Source organism: Colletotrichum scovillei (genome assembly GCF_011075155.1).
Source record: "Colletotrichum scovillei strain TJNH1 chromosome Unknown Contig00009, whole genome shotgun sequence".
Classification (NCBI taxonomy): Eukaryota; Fungi; Ascomycota; class Sordariomycetes; order Glomerellales; family Glomerellaceae; genus Colletotrichum; species Colletotrichum scovillei.
The window spans coordinates 5,816,710-5,835,544 of NW_023336267.1; the positions used below are offsets into that span (position 1 = coordinate 5,816,710).

The 18,835-nt window shown below is 53.6% G+C and overlaps 5 protein-coding genes across 5 annotated transcripts; 3 read left to right on the forward strand and 2 right to left on the reverse strand.

Annotated features, from left to right (window-relative positions):
- Positions 1-4,918: 4,918 nt before the first annotated feature.
- On the forward strand, positions 4,919-7,293 carry HER10_EVM0012327 (uncharacterized protein). The gene has a single exon (XM_035481724.1). The coding sequence runs from the start codon at positions 5,676-5,678 to the stop codon at positions 6,759-6,761; it is 1,086 nt and encodes a 361-aa protein (XP_035330200.1). The 5' UTR covers positions 4,919-5,675; the 3' UTR covers positions 6,762-7,293.
- Positions 7,294-10,399: 3,106 nt separating this feature from the next.
- Positions 10,400-12,273, reverse strand: HER10_EVM0005372 (major facilitator superfamily transporter; the record flags this gene model as incomplete). The annotated part of the gene is made up of 4 exons (XM_035474993.1): positions 10,400-11,434; positions 11,497-11,910; positions 11,962-12,158; positions 12,216-12,273. 4 exons carry the CDS (start codon positions 12,271-12,273, stop codon positions 10,400-10,402), a joined length of 1,704 nt encoding a protein of 567 aa, XP_035329343.1.
- A 947-nt stretch (positions 12,274-13,220) lies between these two features.
- HER10_EVM0011486 (prefoldin subunit) lies at positions 13,221-13,810 on the reverse strand (the record flags this gene model as incomplete). Its single annotated transcript, XM_035480918.1, has 4 exons — positions 13,221-13,413; positions 13,476-13,543; positions 13,608-13,739; positions 13,793-13,810. 4 exons carry the CDS (start codon positions 13,808-13,810, stop codon positions 13,221-13,223), a joined length of 411 nt encoding a protein of 136 aa, XP_035330100.1.
- A 381-nt stretch (positions 13,811-14,191) lies between these two features.
- Positions 14,192-14,594, forward strand: HER10_EVM0012478 (uncharacterized protein; the record flags this gene model as incomplete). The annotated part of the gene is made up of 4 exons (XM_035481872.1): positions 14,192-14,287; positions 14,337-14,368; positions 14,420-14,501; positions 14,568-14,594. The coding sequence occupies 4 exons, from the start codon at positions 14,192-14,194 to the stop codon at positions 14,592-14,594; spliced, it is 237 nt and encodes a 78-aa protein (XP_035330214.1).
- A 1,194-nt stretch (positions 14,595-15,788) lies between these two features.
- On the forward strand, positions 15,789-18,047 carry HER10_EVM0001660 (uncharacterized protein). The gene is made up of 5 exons (XM_035471400.1): positions 15,789-16,246; positions 16,308-16,335; positions 16,411-16,948; positions 17,005-17,408; positions 17,459-18,047. The coding sequence occupies exons 1-5, from the start codon at positions 16,068-16,070 to the stop codon at positions 17,678-17,680; spliced, it is 1,371 nt and encodes a 456-aa protein (XP_035328895.1). The 5' UTR covers positions 15,789-16,067; the 3' UTR covers positions 17,681-18,047.
- The last annotated feature ends 788 nt before the right edge of the window (positions 18,048-18,835 follow it).

Genomic DNA, 18,835 nt, shown 5'->3' on the forward strand with positions numbered 1-18,835 from the left:
ACGACTCGCCGGCTCATCTGACGGTTATTATTACCGCAGAGCTGAAAGGAAGAAAAAAGAACACCACCACCTTGCTGCCTGCATATCCGCACATACACAGAAGTGTCGGTTGCGCTGGAGACAGTACATCTCGACATAATCTCGACACAATCATTCTGTGACAGGGACTTCCGGGGCGAACCCTGAGGGGGGAGATTTGGTTGCTTCCACCCCTGCCGAGGAGGGGGCGAGGAGCCGTGGTCCGTGGCACCGTGGATTGACGACTTGGAGGCTGGACTTCTGGAGTCTTGTGTGCAACTTTACTCAGTTTTCCCGCAGGTTTTCCCAGATGAAGGTCTCCGCCGCCAATTCCGGGGGGAAGAGACTTGACGAGGATTGACAGACCAGCAGTGCGGTGCAAAATGCAACCGCGAGCGGCAACACTTGAGCGCCAGTCTCCAGAGGGGGGCGAGGGGATCGCCTCGGGGGTCTGAAACCCTTCTCTCGGGGGTTCAATGCTTGGCCAAGAGCCAAATGGCGAGGATTGCAACTGTACTCAAGCAGTGGACTGGGCTTTCAGTCACTGTGGCGGTTGCCCATGGGCAATGGTACGGAGTACCTGGATGATTCTGAACTTTGCTCCGTCTGATGATGCTCATTTCCATCAGATCATCCCGTCGTTTCGATCTCATGTTTGCTGGCCGGGTTGGCTGCCCTCCTTGTTACAGCAGGGCCATCCACGTCTTCTCGTCGGTCACACGAAAGCACCAGAGACATTGGGCATTGCGTTGTACCAGCTGAAGCCAGCTGCGGCAATAAGCTGAGCTTTGGAAACCCGAGTCTTTGTTCTACATTCCACGAAGCCCCGGAAGATGCAGAACGACTCAATCCTCGTGGCATCTGAGACGAAAACATTCCGCCGTAGTGAAGAACAAACCACGGGCCACGAACCAGGACGACAACTCACAAAGCTTGGACCCGGCGTTGCCAACTCCATCTTCGATTCTGATGGACGATCATGGAGAAGGCGGAAATTTTCTCTGCTCCACGTCGGCGCACACGTACCGCATGTCTTGGCACAGCTGGCCACAGCGGCAGATGGGAGATGGTTGATGGATCGTGGCCCTCTGTCTCCCGTCTAGAGTTGCATTGAGACAACGTGACGATGTGGGCTGGGAAACAGCATGGCGGCAGAGGCAGAGGCAGTCAGTCGGTCAGCGACAGTTTGGGGGCCAGACTATCAAGTACCAACTTCCAAAACTTCCAACAACTCTGGAACCGCATGGCGCGACAACGTCGCACACAATGGACCATTTCAGGGCTGCCGCGTCGATCCCATTCTCCCCCCGAAGAGACGCCACATTGATCCGACCCCCCTGATATTTGGCTCTCCGGAGTACAGATTACCGTAGTCGGATGCACAACAGAGATCAGTGACTGGAGAGGCTGTCAGCAAATCTAGGTCATCCGCTAAAGGGGGGACCGAGGGGCTGAGCGCAGACTCCCTGTTGGTCGGTGCCTCGATATGTTCCTGGCTAGAATCTGGTCTAAGGCAAGGTACCCGAGTCGACCAAGCGATTAAAAGCGCCTAATAATGAGAGGAAAAGAATTGAGGGGGGATGAGGCCACTGAGCCAACCGACATACTGCCGCTCCGACTCATTACTTTCTCCTCCGCTTCCAAGTTTCCGCCCCGATTCCCTAGCCACGGAGCCTGACACAAGATTGAGCACGACTGAAAGATGCCACTATCGACAGGCTTTATCGGACTATTCCCGACACATCTATGGCTACCAAAGTCCGTACACAGTATGATATATCGCGCAGAGAAAAGGGGTCAGGTTGCACGAGGGTTGGTTAATGCTCGTGCACTGTAACGCAAGCGGTGCATATCGAGATGTGCAGTCTTCTGTTACGTCACTCACTGCAAACAAACAATACATATGGCCTTTCGTAGGGCAGGGCTCCCGATAAGAGTTTGCGGTGAGAGGCGGGCCGGTGCCAGGTTGCAACTGTGCCCAAGTGCAGGACACATGCGAATAGGGGCGCAAAAAGGATCGACTGGCTACCGCTTCGTCGCAGATATTTCCAGTCGGCGGCAGTGTAAAGTCAGCCACAGCACGCGCGCGTGCGGCGCGCTCGCCATTCATCACGTATTCGGCACCGCAGCACACGAGTTCTCTCTCTTTCAGCGCGTCTATGGATAGTTCGTCTCACGTCTCTTCACGTCACATCAAAATGGGCAGGGTCAAAACGGTCAGCCTAAGGTTAAGTGAGTTTAAGGTCGGTCGCTAAAACGCCTCCATCGAGGTAGGTTGGTTGGTTTCGCAGCGGATCAGGACGCTACGGGCCTACGGGGAGACTCTCTCGAGAGGAGACCACACGTCAAGTAGACGGACCCCCCGGCTAAGCGGCAGTCTCTCATGGCGTTTTCATTTTTAGCCCTTTTGTGGCTCACTCTGGTTTGGCGCCGCCGGATCAGACTTAACCGCTGCATTTGTCAATGTGCCGTTGGCTGGCTGTTGGCGCTAGACTAGATCACAATGAAAGTTGAACGGTGAGTGGATAGAGAGCATGAGAAATGGCTGGGGTTTCATGTGAGGGGAAAGAACGGTAAGCTACGAATATTTGGAAACAGAATCTAACAGATTGATGCAACGGTCGGCTGGCTGAGCCTCTGAGGGAGGTAAATAATTTTTGAGACTTGCGTCGCCGTGTCTGCATGGCCGAAAATACGACACATGCCTTATGATGGTGTTATTGACCACACACGTAGTACCTAGGTACGCCGTACAGATACGGGCCGGAGCCAAGTGTCGGTCAGTCTGCTAGCGGTCTGTTGCACCTTTCACCGTCGACCGAAGCTTTGCATATGCGCACAGATTGGGTTGGACGCATAGGAGGGACGACTCGGCCGTGCATACGGACGGATGCTCGTATGTCTGAATGTCGTACGGCATACGATGGCCCATGGCCCTATTGCCAATTGGTGTACATAAAAAAAGGCACGAAGAGTCGTTCTTGTGTAGCGCAGGGCACAATGTCTGTGGTTCGGCACCGCGGACGGGACAGCGGCAACAGCCAACAGGGCATCTCCACCGTTTTATGGTCTCTCAATGAAAAGCAAATTGAGCATCCCGAGATACTGCGTACGGATGGACGTTGAAGTCTGAGTATGGGGGGCTGTCGGCTACCGACGTGTACGAATAGGCTGCGAAGCCGGCATGATGCAAGAAGTCAAGAACAAGCTCAACAACGAGGGAGAAAAAGCAGCCCGCGCGGGATCGATGATCAAGAAGCAATCAATCTCTCTACGGGTACGCTCTCCACCGATTGGATCCGCAAGAGATCTAGAAGTTGGTCACTGGTGAGAGGGCCGAGCCACTTCTGCACGGAAAACTGCCGTAGCCTGTTGGCATCTGCAGAGAAACTGTACAGATGGTGATGGAAGAAGCTTCCGTACGGCTCCGGAAAACAAGCAAGAGTTAGTAAATGCACGCTCTCTGATGCTTCTTCTTTTCAGCTAATACGTAGGAATACGGAGCACCGTGGACTGCGTACGAATAGTGTGCAGACAGACGACAGCGTATCCAGCTCCGTAGGTATGGAACCATAATAGAGTCCACAATCACATCTTTCATTAAATTGATCAGCAAGGCAAGGTACCTTATCGCAGGGACCCTCGCATCCTGGACAGTGACTTTAGGAGTCAGGGATGACGGGGCGCCTGTGGCCACGATCTTGACTGGGATTCGGGCTGATGTGGACGGTGTGGATCCGGACGATTGGCCACGCTTGTGTCTCATGTTTGGCGGTACCTGCATATGAGGAGCGGGATGACAGGGGTTGGGCCGACAGGGGTAAGCTGACCAAGAAGTGCGCTGACAACTGGCAAATCCAAGACGACAGGCAGGCGCGCACAGCAAGAGCATAGCAACGGCACGGGCTGACAGGTGGCAAGGTAGATAGCGCCCCCGAGGGCTTTCCCTGTTTGGGCAAAGGGGAAACACAACGTCGAGCGGTACGTATCTCTCAAGCCTCTTTGAAAAAACAAGGTCGGAAAAGGAGTCAACATCAACGGTCTCTCTTCTCTGCCTCACTTTGACGCTCTCACTTACACTTCAGTCGAGCATCACAGTTCTCACCGTCACGACTGTTCAGCTCTGACTTTCACGATTACACCTCAATACCCAGGTCCATCCCTCACGGCTACCGCTCATATTCCCTCACATATCGCCGTCGTCGTTGTCGAATACCACCCGGGCTGCCGTCATCACCGGCGCAGGTGGGGTCATCTCACTCCTGTCTTTTAATGAAGAGGACTCCGTCTGTGGGTTTGACGCTTGACTCCTCGAGATGGAAGACGAAAAATAAAGGCGGCTTCATCTCTTGCCCCCCATGCAAGAGTCGAGGGCTGTGCGGCAAGCGGTGCGGTGGCCGCTGGTTCGCCTCTGCTTAGCCCAGCTTCCTAAGGTGGGAAGCGGTTCTTCGTAACCCCCTGGATCATCGAGCAAGGGTCCTTGAGAACCCCCCGGCGCCGTCATCCTTTTTTCTTTCCCACCACATCCGTGGTTCTCCACTCCACTCCGTGCCTCCTCCCAACGACACACACTCACACTCACACACCACACCCTCACTCACTCTTACTCTCACCTTTACTCGCCCACTCACTCACTTTGCGCTTCTTTACTCACTCACTCTCAACTCTACGGAGTACCCTTCTCTTGCTTGGTGCCGGACTAGTCTCGCGCGTCCTGCCATCTCCTTCTCACCCTCACAGACGGTTCACCATGTCAAGTACGGAGTACACTTCCTTGGCATCCATGTCATCCCATGCGGGCCAAGCAAGCGTTTGGCCCCAGTCGGTCCACTCCTAATGCGGTGCGATGCGCCTATGCCGCCGAACCGCGACAAAGTTCCTTGCTCCCTCTTTCTCTTTCTCTCTCTCGCTCTCCCATCTCTGCTCTGTGGATGGAGTACTTTGTAGTGTAAGTGGGAAAGTTCCCTCGCTGTGCTGGCAACCTGGGCCTGCCTTGCAAGCGCAACGGGTCTCGGCCGGGCCCTGGACCTGCAATCCCAAATATCCATGGCATCTTTACACTACGGAGTACATACAGTAAAGACTAGACTCTCTCTCATACTCCATGGATGATGGACCATCGCTCGCCCTCCAAGATGAAGGGCCCACGGTCTAATGTAGCTCCCACCCGGGGCCACCCCTCCATCAAAGTCCACCCTCCTCCTCGAGCCTTGAGGATTTCGATCCTATCCACAAGTCCACGTCCCTCCAGGCCTCCCCTCCCCTCCCCTGCCCCCATGCTCTCCTATGCCCATGTACATCCACCATGGGCTCCACGGGCTAAAAGGACTCTGACCTCCCTCTCCCCTTCTAAATATCATCTCGCCCTTCCTCTCTTTCACCTACTCTTTCTCACCTTTCTCTCTCCACCGCACAGTCTTTCGTTGTCAGTCTTCGGACACATTCCATTCATTCAGCCTCAGCCCACGCTCTCTATCGAGTATACCATTCGTTCATTTGCGCAAACTGTGTCTTGCAGCCAACACTTTTGAGAAACATCCCCGCGAAATTGATCTTTCGCCCCTTTTACGATCCCCGATCCGAACAAGCAAAACCCGTCTACCCTCGTGGAGGTATTCTAAAGAGTCGTTGGAAACAACCCATACACAACTATCAAAATGAAGTCCTCCATTGCCGCCGTTGGCCTCATGGCCTCCCTCGCCAGCGCTTCCGCCTACCAGCCCCGCCACTTCCACTGGCGCCGCGACAACACCACCGCTCCCGCCGGCTACACCACCCTCACCGTCGAGGTCACCGAGGTTGCCACCGTCACCTCGTGCGCCCCTACCATCACCAACTGCCCTGCTCGCAGCGCTACCCTCTCCGCCTCTGACCTCTCTACCTACGTTGTCACCAACACCGTCGTCTTGACCGAGGTTGTCTGCCCCGTCACCGAGGCCGCCAGCCTTTCCAAGTCTCTGGTCCAGCAGCACTCCACCGGCGGTCTCCAGGGCTCTACCCGCACCGCTCCCGTCATCACCACCCCTACCGCCGCTCCCTCCATTCCCCTGTCCACCGCTGGTGTCACCAACTCTGCTCAGGACCCTACCGTCACCAGCCCCCCTACCGCTGGTGGCGACGATGAGGAGGAGGACGATGACTGCCCCGCTGAGGATGGCGATGTCGTGACCACCGTCACCCAGATCATCTCTACCAAGACCCTTACCATGACCGTCGGCAAGGGCTCTACCGCTTCCGTCGTTACCACCGCCATCCCCACCACCATTGAGTCTACCATCGTCGTCACCAAGCCCACTGGCTCTGCCACCGGCGCCGGCGAGGAGCCCACTACCACCACCACTGCCACCTCCACCGGCACCCGCACCGTCACCATCAAGCGCCCCGGCCAGACCGCCGAGTCTGCTTCTCCCAGCGGTACCCTCGGTGCTGACGGCCAGTGCGCTTGCCCCTCCGCCGTGACCGTCACCATCCCCGCCTCCACCGTCTACGTTACTATCGGTGGCTCTGCCCCCGCTGCCACCCCCTCTGCCAGCGCCAGCAAGACCGCTTCCGCCGAGGCCCCCGTCACCACCGGTGATGTCGGTGCTGACGGCGAGGACGATGAGGAGGATGACTGCCCCGCCGATGAGGACGTTGTCACCCTTTCCACCACCGTCACCGTTGCCCCCTACCCCACCAACGGCACTGCCTCCGGCGCCGCTAAGCCTACCGGCTACTACAAGCGCTCCAACAAGCTCTTCTAAGTGTTTGATGTAGATTTGGATTTCCCCCCCGCATGTCAAGCTATATTTGGTTATGAGAAGAATCTATGATTCATGAACAAACACATTCTTATCCTTCTTACACTTTTTTGTCTTGTATACACTTCTTGGGGTGAAAATAAAGCGAAGTTTTTGTACAAAACAACACAAAGCCGGGGTGGGAAAATACAAACAACTCGCACTTTATTCTTCGGTCCTGCCTGCTTTTTTTGGTGTGGTGTTCTTTTTTGTCTAGATGGGAAAGAAAAAGGGCGGACAACCTTTTTGGTATGGCGAGTCCATTGGAAGGGTTGTCTTTTTTTGCTTGCCTGGTGGTCCAAAGCATTTCTGTGTGTGTGTTTTTTTTTTATGGGAAAGATCAACACCGGGCATCATTGCATTCGCGTAGCGGGTCGTTGGGGACCAAACAGATTTATTTTCTATTGTTTCTTGTCTCAAAGAAAAAATCCAGAAAACTTTTTTCACTTCTACTTTGTACATACTATTATACTCGACGAGAACACGTCAAAATGGGGATGAGGTTTGGTGCGATTTGAGTCTCCGACACCCCCCTGGTCTGAAATGATGAGACGGTTTTTCCCACGTTCCCGCTTCCCCTCCCGTGTCATGTACGCTGCAGTCTGCTGAAACGAGACGGGAAGTTTATCTCAACTCTCTTTCGACTTCGAGTGAAACTTGAGACGAACGTGGGATGTGACTTGCGTTTGTGAGATTTTGCTGTTGTTCCATGACTTGTAACTTCTGTGTCCTCGATGTTTATGGACTTGGACTGCGTCGCTCGTGATGCTCCGCTTTCCACAGCTCCGTTAGACCTTCGCCTGACTTGGCTTGTGTACCAAGCTCCTCTTCCTTTAACAAGTTTGCTAATTGGGATTTTGAGATGGCATGTCAGCTATGAACGTCACTAAGTAAACAATCATTGGAAGGAACAGGTTGCCCAGGACCTCGTCTATTGCTACTTTCCGTCCTGCTGACGATCTGGGCCACGGCTCACTTGGTGGTGCCTTTCTGGTGTTTCAAGACGAGCCTCGACACTTGACGAGTCTTGGTTGTTTTATTCCCTGCCAACTGAACCCGCGTATCAAGCTTTTCAAGACGAGGCAAGAGCGACCCATGCAATTGTCTGACGTCAAATCATGGCGCAGATTTCCGAGCTCTGTCTTGTGATGGACATATGATAGAGGCCAATGGTGATGAATCATGGAGGTGAAGTCCACTGAGGTGGTCATATGTCTGGGTGAAGATTCTCTGACGAAGATGAGACTTGAGCTGTGTATACTACCAAAGACTTGATTTGCTTTCGGTAAAGCTGTCCTTCTTATGGCTGTCTTCCTCTTTGGGTTGTAATGCGTGATACCCTTCGTCATAAATTGCGCAATGTGGCTCGGGAGGCGAGGACTGCGATGTTCGCGACCGTCACATCCAGTCTCCATATAACATGGTCAATGGATTCGCCGAGAGGGACTTCGCGGTGTCGGACGGACGGCTAGACTGTCTCCTTTGAAAGATCTGCTATTCATGATATTGAAACGAATCCTTCGTCGGGGTTGGGAACAACCCCTTCGCCAGACTATTTCAGGCCCCAAAGCGATGACACCACTGATGAATTTCAATACACATAACCGCTGTCGTCGGGACTTGTTTGCTCGCGGCCCCTACTAATCAGACGTGAGGGTCCACTACTCGAACCAAGGCCAGTATGTCTGGCTGGACCATGATGCTCGGTATTCTCGTCGCCGATGTTCTCGGCAGAGAAACTCTGCTTATCCTATACTCTCCACTCAATGACTTCCATTCTGTCGGCGTTATCACTCAGTCACTATTCATAAGTACATTAATTGAGACCGAAAAAAATGAAAACCTTTATCAAAAACGCCTCCAAAAAAAACTACTCAAACATAACCATTAACAAAACCCGGGTCTTTTACCCTCCCTATTCCTTAGCCCATGTCTTTAACTTCCTCATACAGGCCTTTAGGCCCGTCTCAACTTTCGGCAGGGGGATCTCTGCCTGCTCGTCGTGCCAATTTCCTCCCGAATCGTACGGGCTCCAAAGCTCGATTTGAGTCACAGCCTCCCCCCTTCGTAGATGTTTATACGTTTGAGAATATATCAACATGGATAGATGGGTTCTACCAACAGCCCCTGTAGTAGCTGACTTTGCTGAAGGCCAGCTTCGAGCTTCTCTGCCCTCCCTGTCCAAGGGTTTTGGCCAAATTCAAGCGCCTAGTTTCGGGCCGAGCTACTACCACGGCTTCCACCCACGCTTTCATTGACCAAAGAAACATAACTGAATTGAAAGAGGTACTTTATAAATGTTTATTTAGTATCGCAAAACACTTTGAGGCCCATCGACGGGCATACAAGTCCCTACTCAACCAAGCCACCAACCGCAAGATGAACTAATTTGCTGAGGTGGTCCTTTCACAGACCAATATCCCAGCCGCAGGGTCCCCATAGATCGTCACGAGGGCTTCAAGCGTGTCTCCTCTGTCTGCGTAGGTATCTCTCCTCCTGTATATAGCTTCCCGGCGGACAGATCAATGTTTCCCCATCAGATGACGAAGCAGCCCCTGTTGGTGGTGTCTTGAAGGGTGCAATCTTGAAGCTTTGTGTCAATACACACATGCAAACCTTCACAGGTGTGTTCTTGTGGGAGATCCCCCCTTCCTCAAGAATTGATAGGCAGCAATCCCACTGCTCCTACCCAAAGCACATGACATTCGGCCGGAAGGCACCGAGTCTTGACGCAGGGAAAGATTCCTTGCTGGTAGCAGAAGTCAACGACATAGTCAAGTGTGAAATTCGCCTTCAAGCTGTTGAGGCTCTTCAGTACGGTGGAGAGCGAATTGATGTAACGATACGTGCACATACATACCATAAATATATCAATCTCTTCAGTTTGTACCATTAAAGAGGCTACCTGAGGCATTCCGCGAAGTGAAGGACATACCGGTTTCGAGATATGACGCTCTGTAAGACGCTCTGTAGACACTTCAAAATATGTGGGGGAAAAGCCTGTCAGTATGTTCTACCATTGCGCCGCATCACAGTGAGAGAACCTCAGGAAAAAGGTACCAGACCATAACGACGAAAGCAAGGTTGAGTCTCGGGGAACCTACGTGGTCGTGAGGTACTTTCGTCCATCAGATTTGCTCTTGTGTCCCATAGAATATTACGTCCAATCCCCAAACACCACAGAAAGCTAATGAGAGACGGCAGTTTCGGGGTATGACGCAATTTGTATTATGCGTTATGTATTAATGCTTTTCGTTGATTATCGTCATTGTGATGTTCAACTCTCATCCTGCCCCAAGAAGGGGCCAGGTCGTGTGATGCTTATGCCTCATCGGGCATTTTTTTCCTCCCCTAGACACCCTCAAAGCAAGATACGGATCTATGCTCAGAGAAAAGGTGCCGTCGTAAGAATTTGACCGTATTCACTCAGGGGTTGAGCCCCCTTACCACTCAGTGGATGTCTTCGACGCTCCTCTTTAACCACTCTGGTTATGTGTGCCTCCCTTGCCAGTATTCTCATCTCTCTCGGTAGATGTTTCATCTCTTACTTCGATAGATAGACCTCGGGAACCTTTCGTCGATTCATTCATTCGTGACACAACTCAAACCTCCTCTTTCCGGGCAGGACTGTCCCTCAACCTGATCCTCCTCGCTTCTTCCCTCTGCTTCTGCTCCTCAACCTTTCTCTGCATCTCAGCCTTCCTCTCCTTAAGCGCGATACAAAAGCGCGATCCCGCTCGAATCTGCTCGCCCTTCCAGATAAAGATGAAGGGGATGATGCACATGATAGCACTGAACCCACCAAGCAGGCTACAAGCACCAGCAATGCCGAGCTTATTAAACATGCGCGTCGTCGCCAGCGGCAGCACGACAGCGAGCAGAGACCGACTAGTCGAAGCCGCCGCGTTGGCGCTGGCCGCAAAGATCTCGTAGGCGTCGGTGAGATAGTTGAGCAGGGCGATGAAGATGAGCATAAAGCCCATTCCGAACGGGATTCCCGCCAGCATGGGCGCGACGAAGCTGACGCCTTCTCTGGAAGACCAGCCCAGCCAGAACAGAGAGATGAAGAATAGCGGCCCACCGACGCAGGCGAAAGGGAGACGGCGGAACTCTTCGCGCTTCGCCCACGCGTGACCGTTGCGTTGCGCGCGAAGATGGCCCTGCTCCCAGCCGATGAAGATGGGCACCACCAGCAGGGCGCCCGCGCCTATAGGGAGGTAGGCCAGGCCAGCCACGCCCGGTGAGAGACCGTAGAGCTTCTGGAATATGATGGGGAAGGCCTGGAAGGACATGTAGAAGATTGTGTAGACAAGGGCGAGGTAGGCGCACGTGCAGCTGACGATGGGTTCGAAGATGATCATGCGTACGGGGCGGGTCAGGACGACGGTTGCGATGTGCTTGAAGTCTGTGCTCTCCATCTCGCGGGGCGCGATGACGGCGGCGGAGGGGTCTAGTTTGCGAATCTTTCGTGCTCGTCGGAGGAGCAGGACGGGCGCGTAGGTCTCGGGGAGAAGGAGGATCGGGACGAGGGTCAGGCCGGCGTAGATGAGGGCTACCCAGAAGGACCAGCGCCAACCTATTGTTGTGGAGCAGAAACCGGAAACGATGGGGGCGAAGAGAGGGCCGAAGGTGGTTGTCTACAAGATTTGAGCAAAGGTTCAAGGGAATGAAATCCGAGAAAGTCGCAGAGATGACTTACGACCATGAAGGCTGTCATGGCACGGCCGCGGGTCTCGGTGTTACCGTAGATATCTGCGAGGATACCGGCCACGATAGCGATGGGCGAGCTGGCGAATACGCCGGTGAAGAAGCGGAAGAAGAGAAATGCAGGCCAGTTGGGTGCGAGGGCGCAGGCCATGGTCCAGATGGTGAACATGACAAAGGTGACAATGGTCAACATTCTCCGGCCGAGATGCTCGCTGAGAGGTGCCCAGACTACAGGTCCGAAGACGTAGCCGATGAGGAAGACGGAGATGGGCAAGACCTGCTGTTGCTCGTTTGTGATGCTCCATTCGGCGGTTATGAAGGGGATGGCGTTGGATGGGAGGGCCGAGCCCATTGTGCTATTAATGACTTGCATCATGGTTAAGCAAAGGATCAGGAACTTTTTGGTCTATAGCTCGTTAGTGACTGGATCTGTAGACATGAGACCAGAGCCACATACATGTGACCAGTTGTACGGGTTCTCTGGGTCACCGTCATCCCACGATATTATCGTCGGCTCATCTTCGTCGCTTGATGAGTTGGGGCTGGCCATCTTCTTTTCGTCCAGTCCTTGCTCTTCGGCACGAGCCTCATACCTTTGGCGTGCTTCATCTTCATCGATCCTCCTCACCGTCTCTGATAGAGAGGATCGATTGCCTATGAAGTGTTACACTTTGGTCACGAAGAACATTGTTCATGGGGATAGATGCTCACGCTGCAAATATGGCAGACTATCTGTAGCATCTTCTGAGGATTCGCTGTGGGTAGGCATGGCGAACCGTGAGCAGCAGCGTACTAGCACACACACGTATTATGTTTCTGTATTGGGTTTCCATCTCAGAAGACACGAAGGGGAGAGCAAAGTGTGGGAGGTGTGGGTGAGGGTGGCCGTCAAATACGGAAATGGATGAATAATGGCCCAAAGAATAATGGCCCCAAAACCACAGATGCCCGAAAATCGGTGACTGCATGCTGCATGTGGCCGATCACCCTTGTGGACCGAGTCGGTCTAGTCGTCGTTCCCACCATCTCTTTTCACAATTTAGCAACCGAAAAGCATTCCTGAGTGGCCGGGTGTAAGAGACAAGAGACGAAGCCTTATCCCCGTTCACGGCTGATGAGGGGAGGGGGGAAACAGCAAGCTACCTAGGTAGGTACCGGTAGACGAGGAGGAAAAGGCGTGTCTCGCTATTGGTTTGTCATTGACTCTCATCGGAGCCGAACCGCAAGACCCACTTGGTTTTTCAAGGGCCGCTTATCCGGCCGCGGCGCGGCGATTGTGCTTTCCCGCCGCATCCCCGGGTGCTGCCCTTGTTGCCCCCTCCACAGAGGTCATTTGGGTTTGCGATAGCGCCATCGACTGCCGCGCTTCGTCACGACTCATAAGGTAGCGACAGCGATGCCGTCACCGGTAAAAGACGCCACCGCTAGTGGAATGCGCCGCTGCGTCTCAGGATGGACCTAGGTATGCGTTGTCCAAAGACTGCGCACCCACCGTGGGAGGGACTTGGGTCGGCCGAAAGCGTCTACTCTTATCAGATCCCTTCGAGTCGCACCAACTTCTGCAGCGACGGAAGAACGTTCCCCCTCAGTGTTCATTGGCCACGATTTGACAAGATATTGACTGGATTTTCTCTGTTTCTCTCAGGGTACGCGACCCGAAACGGCGATGCGATGCGATGCGTGACGACGTTGAATTTTGTTCTCGATTGTATTTCTTCATGTCTCGAGGTTGATACTCTTTCCGAATCTGGCGTACAGCTCGACCTTGAGTTGGTTCATATCCTCCTTGATCGTTTCCAGCTTCGATTCTAACCCCTCGACATCCTCCTCGATCTTGGTCGATGCCTGCTCGAGCATCTCTATTGCTTGAGGTTGCGATACGTGGAAGTAAGCGTCGCCGATCTTGTATCTGTAGCCGGTCGTCAGTATGGTCCCTCGGTGCGACATCGAGGTTTCTTCGTGGGTGCATACGGTACTGTTTCGTCTTCGTCGGCAAGCTCCAGTTCTGTGCTGAGATCCTCGAGCTCTTCCTTTTCTTTCTGCAACGACACACAGATATTAGATGGGGTTGCTTGTCGGCGGTTGTATACAGGTACGACTAACGCTCTTGTTCTTGAGTTCCTCCTCAATTATGAGTTCGCGCTGGTGCAGACGACTGAACTTGTTGATCTTGTCTTGGTCCTCCCTCCTAACTTCGACCTCGTCGCCGACGGACTCCTCGTCCGCCTTGGTGAGCTGCAGATACGGTGTCAGTATGGACAGTAGACCATCAGGTGCAGAAATCATACCATGCGCCGTGACAACATCTTGGTAGTGTGTGGTGCAACGTGTTGCGTGGTGTGTTTGACGATGGTGTCGGTGACGGTGACAGCCTCAACCTAACACTGGAGCTCCCAAAAAGCTCAGAAGGAGGGTCACAGTGACGCGCCACAGTGCGGCGGGGTCATGCACTGCCCCACTCTCGACTATCGGGGGACTGGAAGTTCAATCAATGGAAGGTCTCTCGCTGGTGGCCTGTGCCAAACAAAACAAAAGCTCTAAGGTAAGGTAAGGTAGGCTCCCCCACACCGGAACGTTACACCGAGCCGCGACAACTTGCGCCTCACGCGACAACTCAATCCTTCTCGCGACTTCAATCTCAACTACATTCGGTCCTCACTGCGACATACATTCTACAACAGCTCGCGATGGCACCCGGTCAAAAGGCATACCCGCGTGGGACTGTCAAAAAGATCATCAAAGCGCATTCAAACTGCAACTTGAGCAAGAATGTGGACGTCATGGTCAGTCGCTTCCTGACGCGCCTTGCGCGCCCTGCTGACCAGCCCTCAGATCTATCTCGACTACGTCCTGTTCATGCAGACGTAAGTTATCAATTCAAACATTGGCACATCTACATGCTGACTTCTTGCTAGACTAGTCAAAGAGGCCGCTATCGAGTCGAAGAAGTCTGGCGAAAGAGGCATCACGGCCCGAAGTGTCAAGAAAGTGACGTCGGTACGTTGTATCACCACACTAACAGCAACTCTGATTGCATGGGAAGGCTCACATTAGATTTTGCAGGACACTCTTACCAAATTCCGAGGTTGACATTCTAGTTCATCGATATCGAAACTCCAGAAAGTACTCGAGACTTACACAGCACTCTTTTACTTTCCGACCTAAGGCTGTCGATGCTATCAACATTGTCGGATACGCTCGAACGCGGCCCCAATGCCCTCACATGGCGACCAGCAACAACATATCATATCTGGTATAGAAGGGCTATGCAAAACATGGAATCGATCTCGAGGTTTAGGTGCTGGTCTGTGACAGAACAGAGGCTCGCTTCGTGCTGGCCACCGTCTCGTGCATCGGGCGGCACGCAAAGGTTGGAGGAGCAAGGCGCAGGTGTTCAGTGGCCCCTTCATCTGAAAAGCACCGGCCTCGGCCTGAGCCGCGTCAACGTTTGGATGACCACGACACTCTGATCAATGGCGACATGGTTTGTTTCCATGGATAGATCATTTGCTATTGGTGGGTGCGGGTGGTGATGTTCCCGGCCGAATCACTATGGGAGTCTGGCGCATGAGTGCTGCGTACAGATTACCTTATATCCATAGACAATTCCCGTGAGAGAGCGACGGCTAGTCCAAGACAAGGCTGAGATGCCCTGTCTGGTACGTCATCCGAACAGGGAAGGCTAGGAGCAATAGGCACAGAAGAAGATGGTGCCGCGAGATGCAGTACAATGAATCTTTATTACTCTTGCAAAAAACGCCTTAGAGTACCTTACTTAGATGTACTTAGGTTGGCAGGACAGCGTGTAGGCGAGAAACATTGACAGATAGAACATGCCAACCATTGAAACCGAAACATGAAGGCTTGAAGACCTGAGGCGCCTCCAACATAAGGTACCTTACTGTGTATATGCTCCATGGGTCTCCCATCTCAGTACAAGTGAATGTACCTTTTCTTCTGACCAGTTCTAGAACCCCCGGCGGGTAGGAGTGGAGGCAGGGGGGTTTTAGGGGAAGGGAAGGGGAACTTAAGGCAAAAACCAGCCTGGCGGCAGGGATGCTTCCGGCTCCTCAGCTCCTGGGAACCCACTCCCAGGTTGGATCACCGCCTGAACGCCTGAAAACACCCCACCGAAAAGGAAAGGTACTGGACCCCGGGACCTCAGCTTCTCCCAGCCGACCGTGTCCCCTCCACTGAGCTGCACTCTGGCCCCGAGCTACGTGCCTGCCTGCCGTCTACGAGCTGGAGTGTCATCTTCCGTGAACCTCCAAATTTGAACCGTCCAAAACCTGCACATCCACCTCTTCACAATAACTTCACCTTTCCCCCCCCATCACAAACGCCTCTCCTCTGAGTATCTTTCTTCGATCCTAGGACCTTCCTCCTACGATTGTACATCCCATCTTACCTCACTCTACACAAGTTTGTTTACTTGCCTCTCACCTGCGCGCTCTCTGCCTGTAGCTGGCCACCACCACCACCACCACCACCTCTGGAAAATTCCCATCCAAGCTCACGCGACCTCGACCCTGTTGACTGCGCTATCCTCCCACAAGCTTCAACATGGCCGCCTCTCCCGTTCAGAACCCCGCGGTCTCAGCCGAATCCAAGTCAGCCAAGAAGAAGAAGGCCAAGGCCGCCGAGCGCACCGAGTCCCCTGCTCCTACTGCCTCTCCTGCCCCCGAGAAGGCTGACGCCTCCGACGAGTCCGGCGAGACTGCCTACATTCGCGAGATCCAGAAGTAGGTGGAAATCAACGACTGGAGCTTCTCCTATTGCTCGTATGCTAATCGCGCTTCGTAGGAACATTCGCAACACCACCAAGAAGCTTGTCCGTGCCTACCCTATACCTTTACCTTTACCCCTCTCTGTGGCAAGGTTCATCAGCTAACTTGACACCCACCAGACCAATGCCTCAAAGATCGACAACCTGATTGCCGAGAACGCTGGCAAGTCCCTCGACGACCTCGTCGCTGCTCGCATTATCAATGCCGACCAGAAGGCGCAGTACCTCAAGAAACCTGCCCTGCAGGCCCAGATCTCACAGTACGAGGAGCAGATGGCCCAGTACAAGAAGATCGACCAGGAGTACCGCACTCGTGCTACTGCTGAGAAGGCAGAGCTCGAGAAGTCCTTTGCCGAGAAGCTGGAGAAGGAGAAGGCCGCCGCTGTCGCCGAGGTGAAGGCTCAGCAGGCCCAGCAGGAGGGTGATTCTAGCAAGAGCATCAACAGCAAGCTCCTCACTCTGTCACAATTCCTTCGTCTCGCTGCCGCCCGCCGCTCCGAGGATGCTGACCAGAGCAACGAGGAGAACAAGGCCCTGGAGGGTGTTCTTCTCGCCATCTACACGGGTGACGACAGTGCCGTCGCCACCATGCTTAAGCTGATTGACGGCGCCGAAGAGCAGACGTACAGCGTCAATGGCGAGCTGCTCGAGACGACCTGTGAGCTCTTTCCTCAAACTTCAATAGCACATCCCATACTGACCGTCTGTACCTAGTCGGCCAAGTCAAGGCAGCTGCCAAGGCCTACAAGTCTCCTTACGACGAGCTTGCGCCCGCCGAGACCGAGACCGCTGCGACCGAAGCCGTTACCGATCCGACCATTGCCAACGCTACCGTGAACGAGATAGAGGCTGGCGATGTTGCCATCACCAATGGCCAGGCCGAGGAGGCGGCCACCGAGACCCCCACTAACGCCAACATCGGTAGTGGCGCCGGTAACGCCGCCGGCGAGAAGTGGGATCAGTCGGCCGATAACAGCATGTCGCTTTCTCAGGAATGGGTTTCTGTTCCCCGCGATCCTGCAGAGACCGAGACTGGTGTCGAGGCTACCCCCGCTGCCGTTTCCAACACGCAGTCCTGGGCCGATGACCAGCCTGAGCACCACGAGACCCAGCCCGAGGTACGTTCAAGTGAGCTGTGATGACTGAACGAGAGACTGACTGTACTTAGACCCCTGCTCCCGCTGCTGCCGACCCCAACGACGGCTTCCACCAGGTCCAGGGCCGCAACCGCGGCCGTGGCGATCGTGAGGGAGGTTACCGCGGACGTGGTCGTGGTGAGTGGCGCGGCGGTCGTGGACACCGTGGCGATGGCCGTGGCCGGGGAGGACGTGGCGGCCCTCGCGGCGGCTCCATTTCTCAGCGTGGACCCCGTCGGACTGAAGAGTCATAGAGACGCTCTGTCCGGCGGCGTTCTCTGGCCTCTCAGCGGTCATTGGGTAGGCTCAATTCCTACGCGGCGTCGCGCGTTACGCGACGGCGCATTACGACTGGGGCATGGCGACGCCCTTCGCAACGCGATTTGCTACAATGGCTTTGATAGGTGTCAAGGCTGGTAAAGGAATGGATGGGTAAGGGATGTTGTTTAATGAACAATCAAGGCATTCGGTTCCCCTGTTCTGGTTTCTGGGCGGTTGGCATGGCTGGCGGTGTTGGGTTGCGTGGCTTACGCTTGTACAATACACAGCATGACTTTCGGGGCCGGTATACAAAAAAACATACGGAATGAGACATTAATACCCAATATCATGAGACCCTACGAGTGCTAATCAGATAAAACTCATGACAATGATGTTGGAGTGTAATCCTACTCAAGCAAAGACGCAATTGCCCAACAGGAGGGAAGCTGCACAGCTACTCAAAGACCAACGAGGCCCTTTTCACTTCGCTCTTGAGGCTTAGCATACTATGGTAGGCCAATGAAGCCAAGAGTGTCACGGTATCTAACAATTGACAGCTCGCTATTTGAAGCTACTCAAAATCTCGACGAGTGATGAGAAGGCACCTTTGGGTACTTTGCGCCTTGGGTGGGCTTTCACAACATGAGCAGCTTGACGTATTTAAGCGCAAACGTGACCAAGTGCAACTCTGAGCTTTATTTACTTGATAGCTTAGGATAAGAACTTTGAATCCACTCAGTTGTCGGCTAATATGGCATGTCCAAATATGTAACATGAAATGCAGTCTCTTTTTTTTTCTGAAATACCAAGGAGGGGAATTTGCTTGATTTAAGACACTCGGCACCTTAAAAGTCTTCCTATTACAGGCTAAGAAACATTCTAGAAGCCTGGCCGGTCATAGTATTACACTTGAAAATAATAAGAACTCCTAAGCGTAGAATAACCTCAAATATGCTCTCGTCGACTCATCCTTCTCCATCTCATCGGACTTCGCAGCTAGTCACAAATTAGCCAATTTTGACACTAATGAGGACTTTGCCAGTATCGTACGTATCAATCCAACTTCATCACTGACCGTACATCAAGCCGTTGCTGGCATAGGGGGTTTCTGGGACTGGTGACAGACATGCTGGGACTCGTACGGCTCG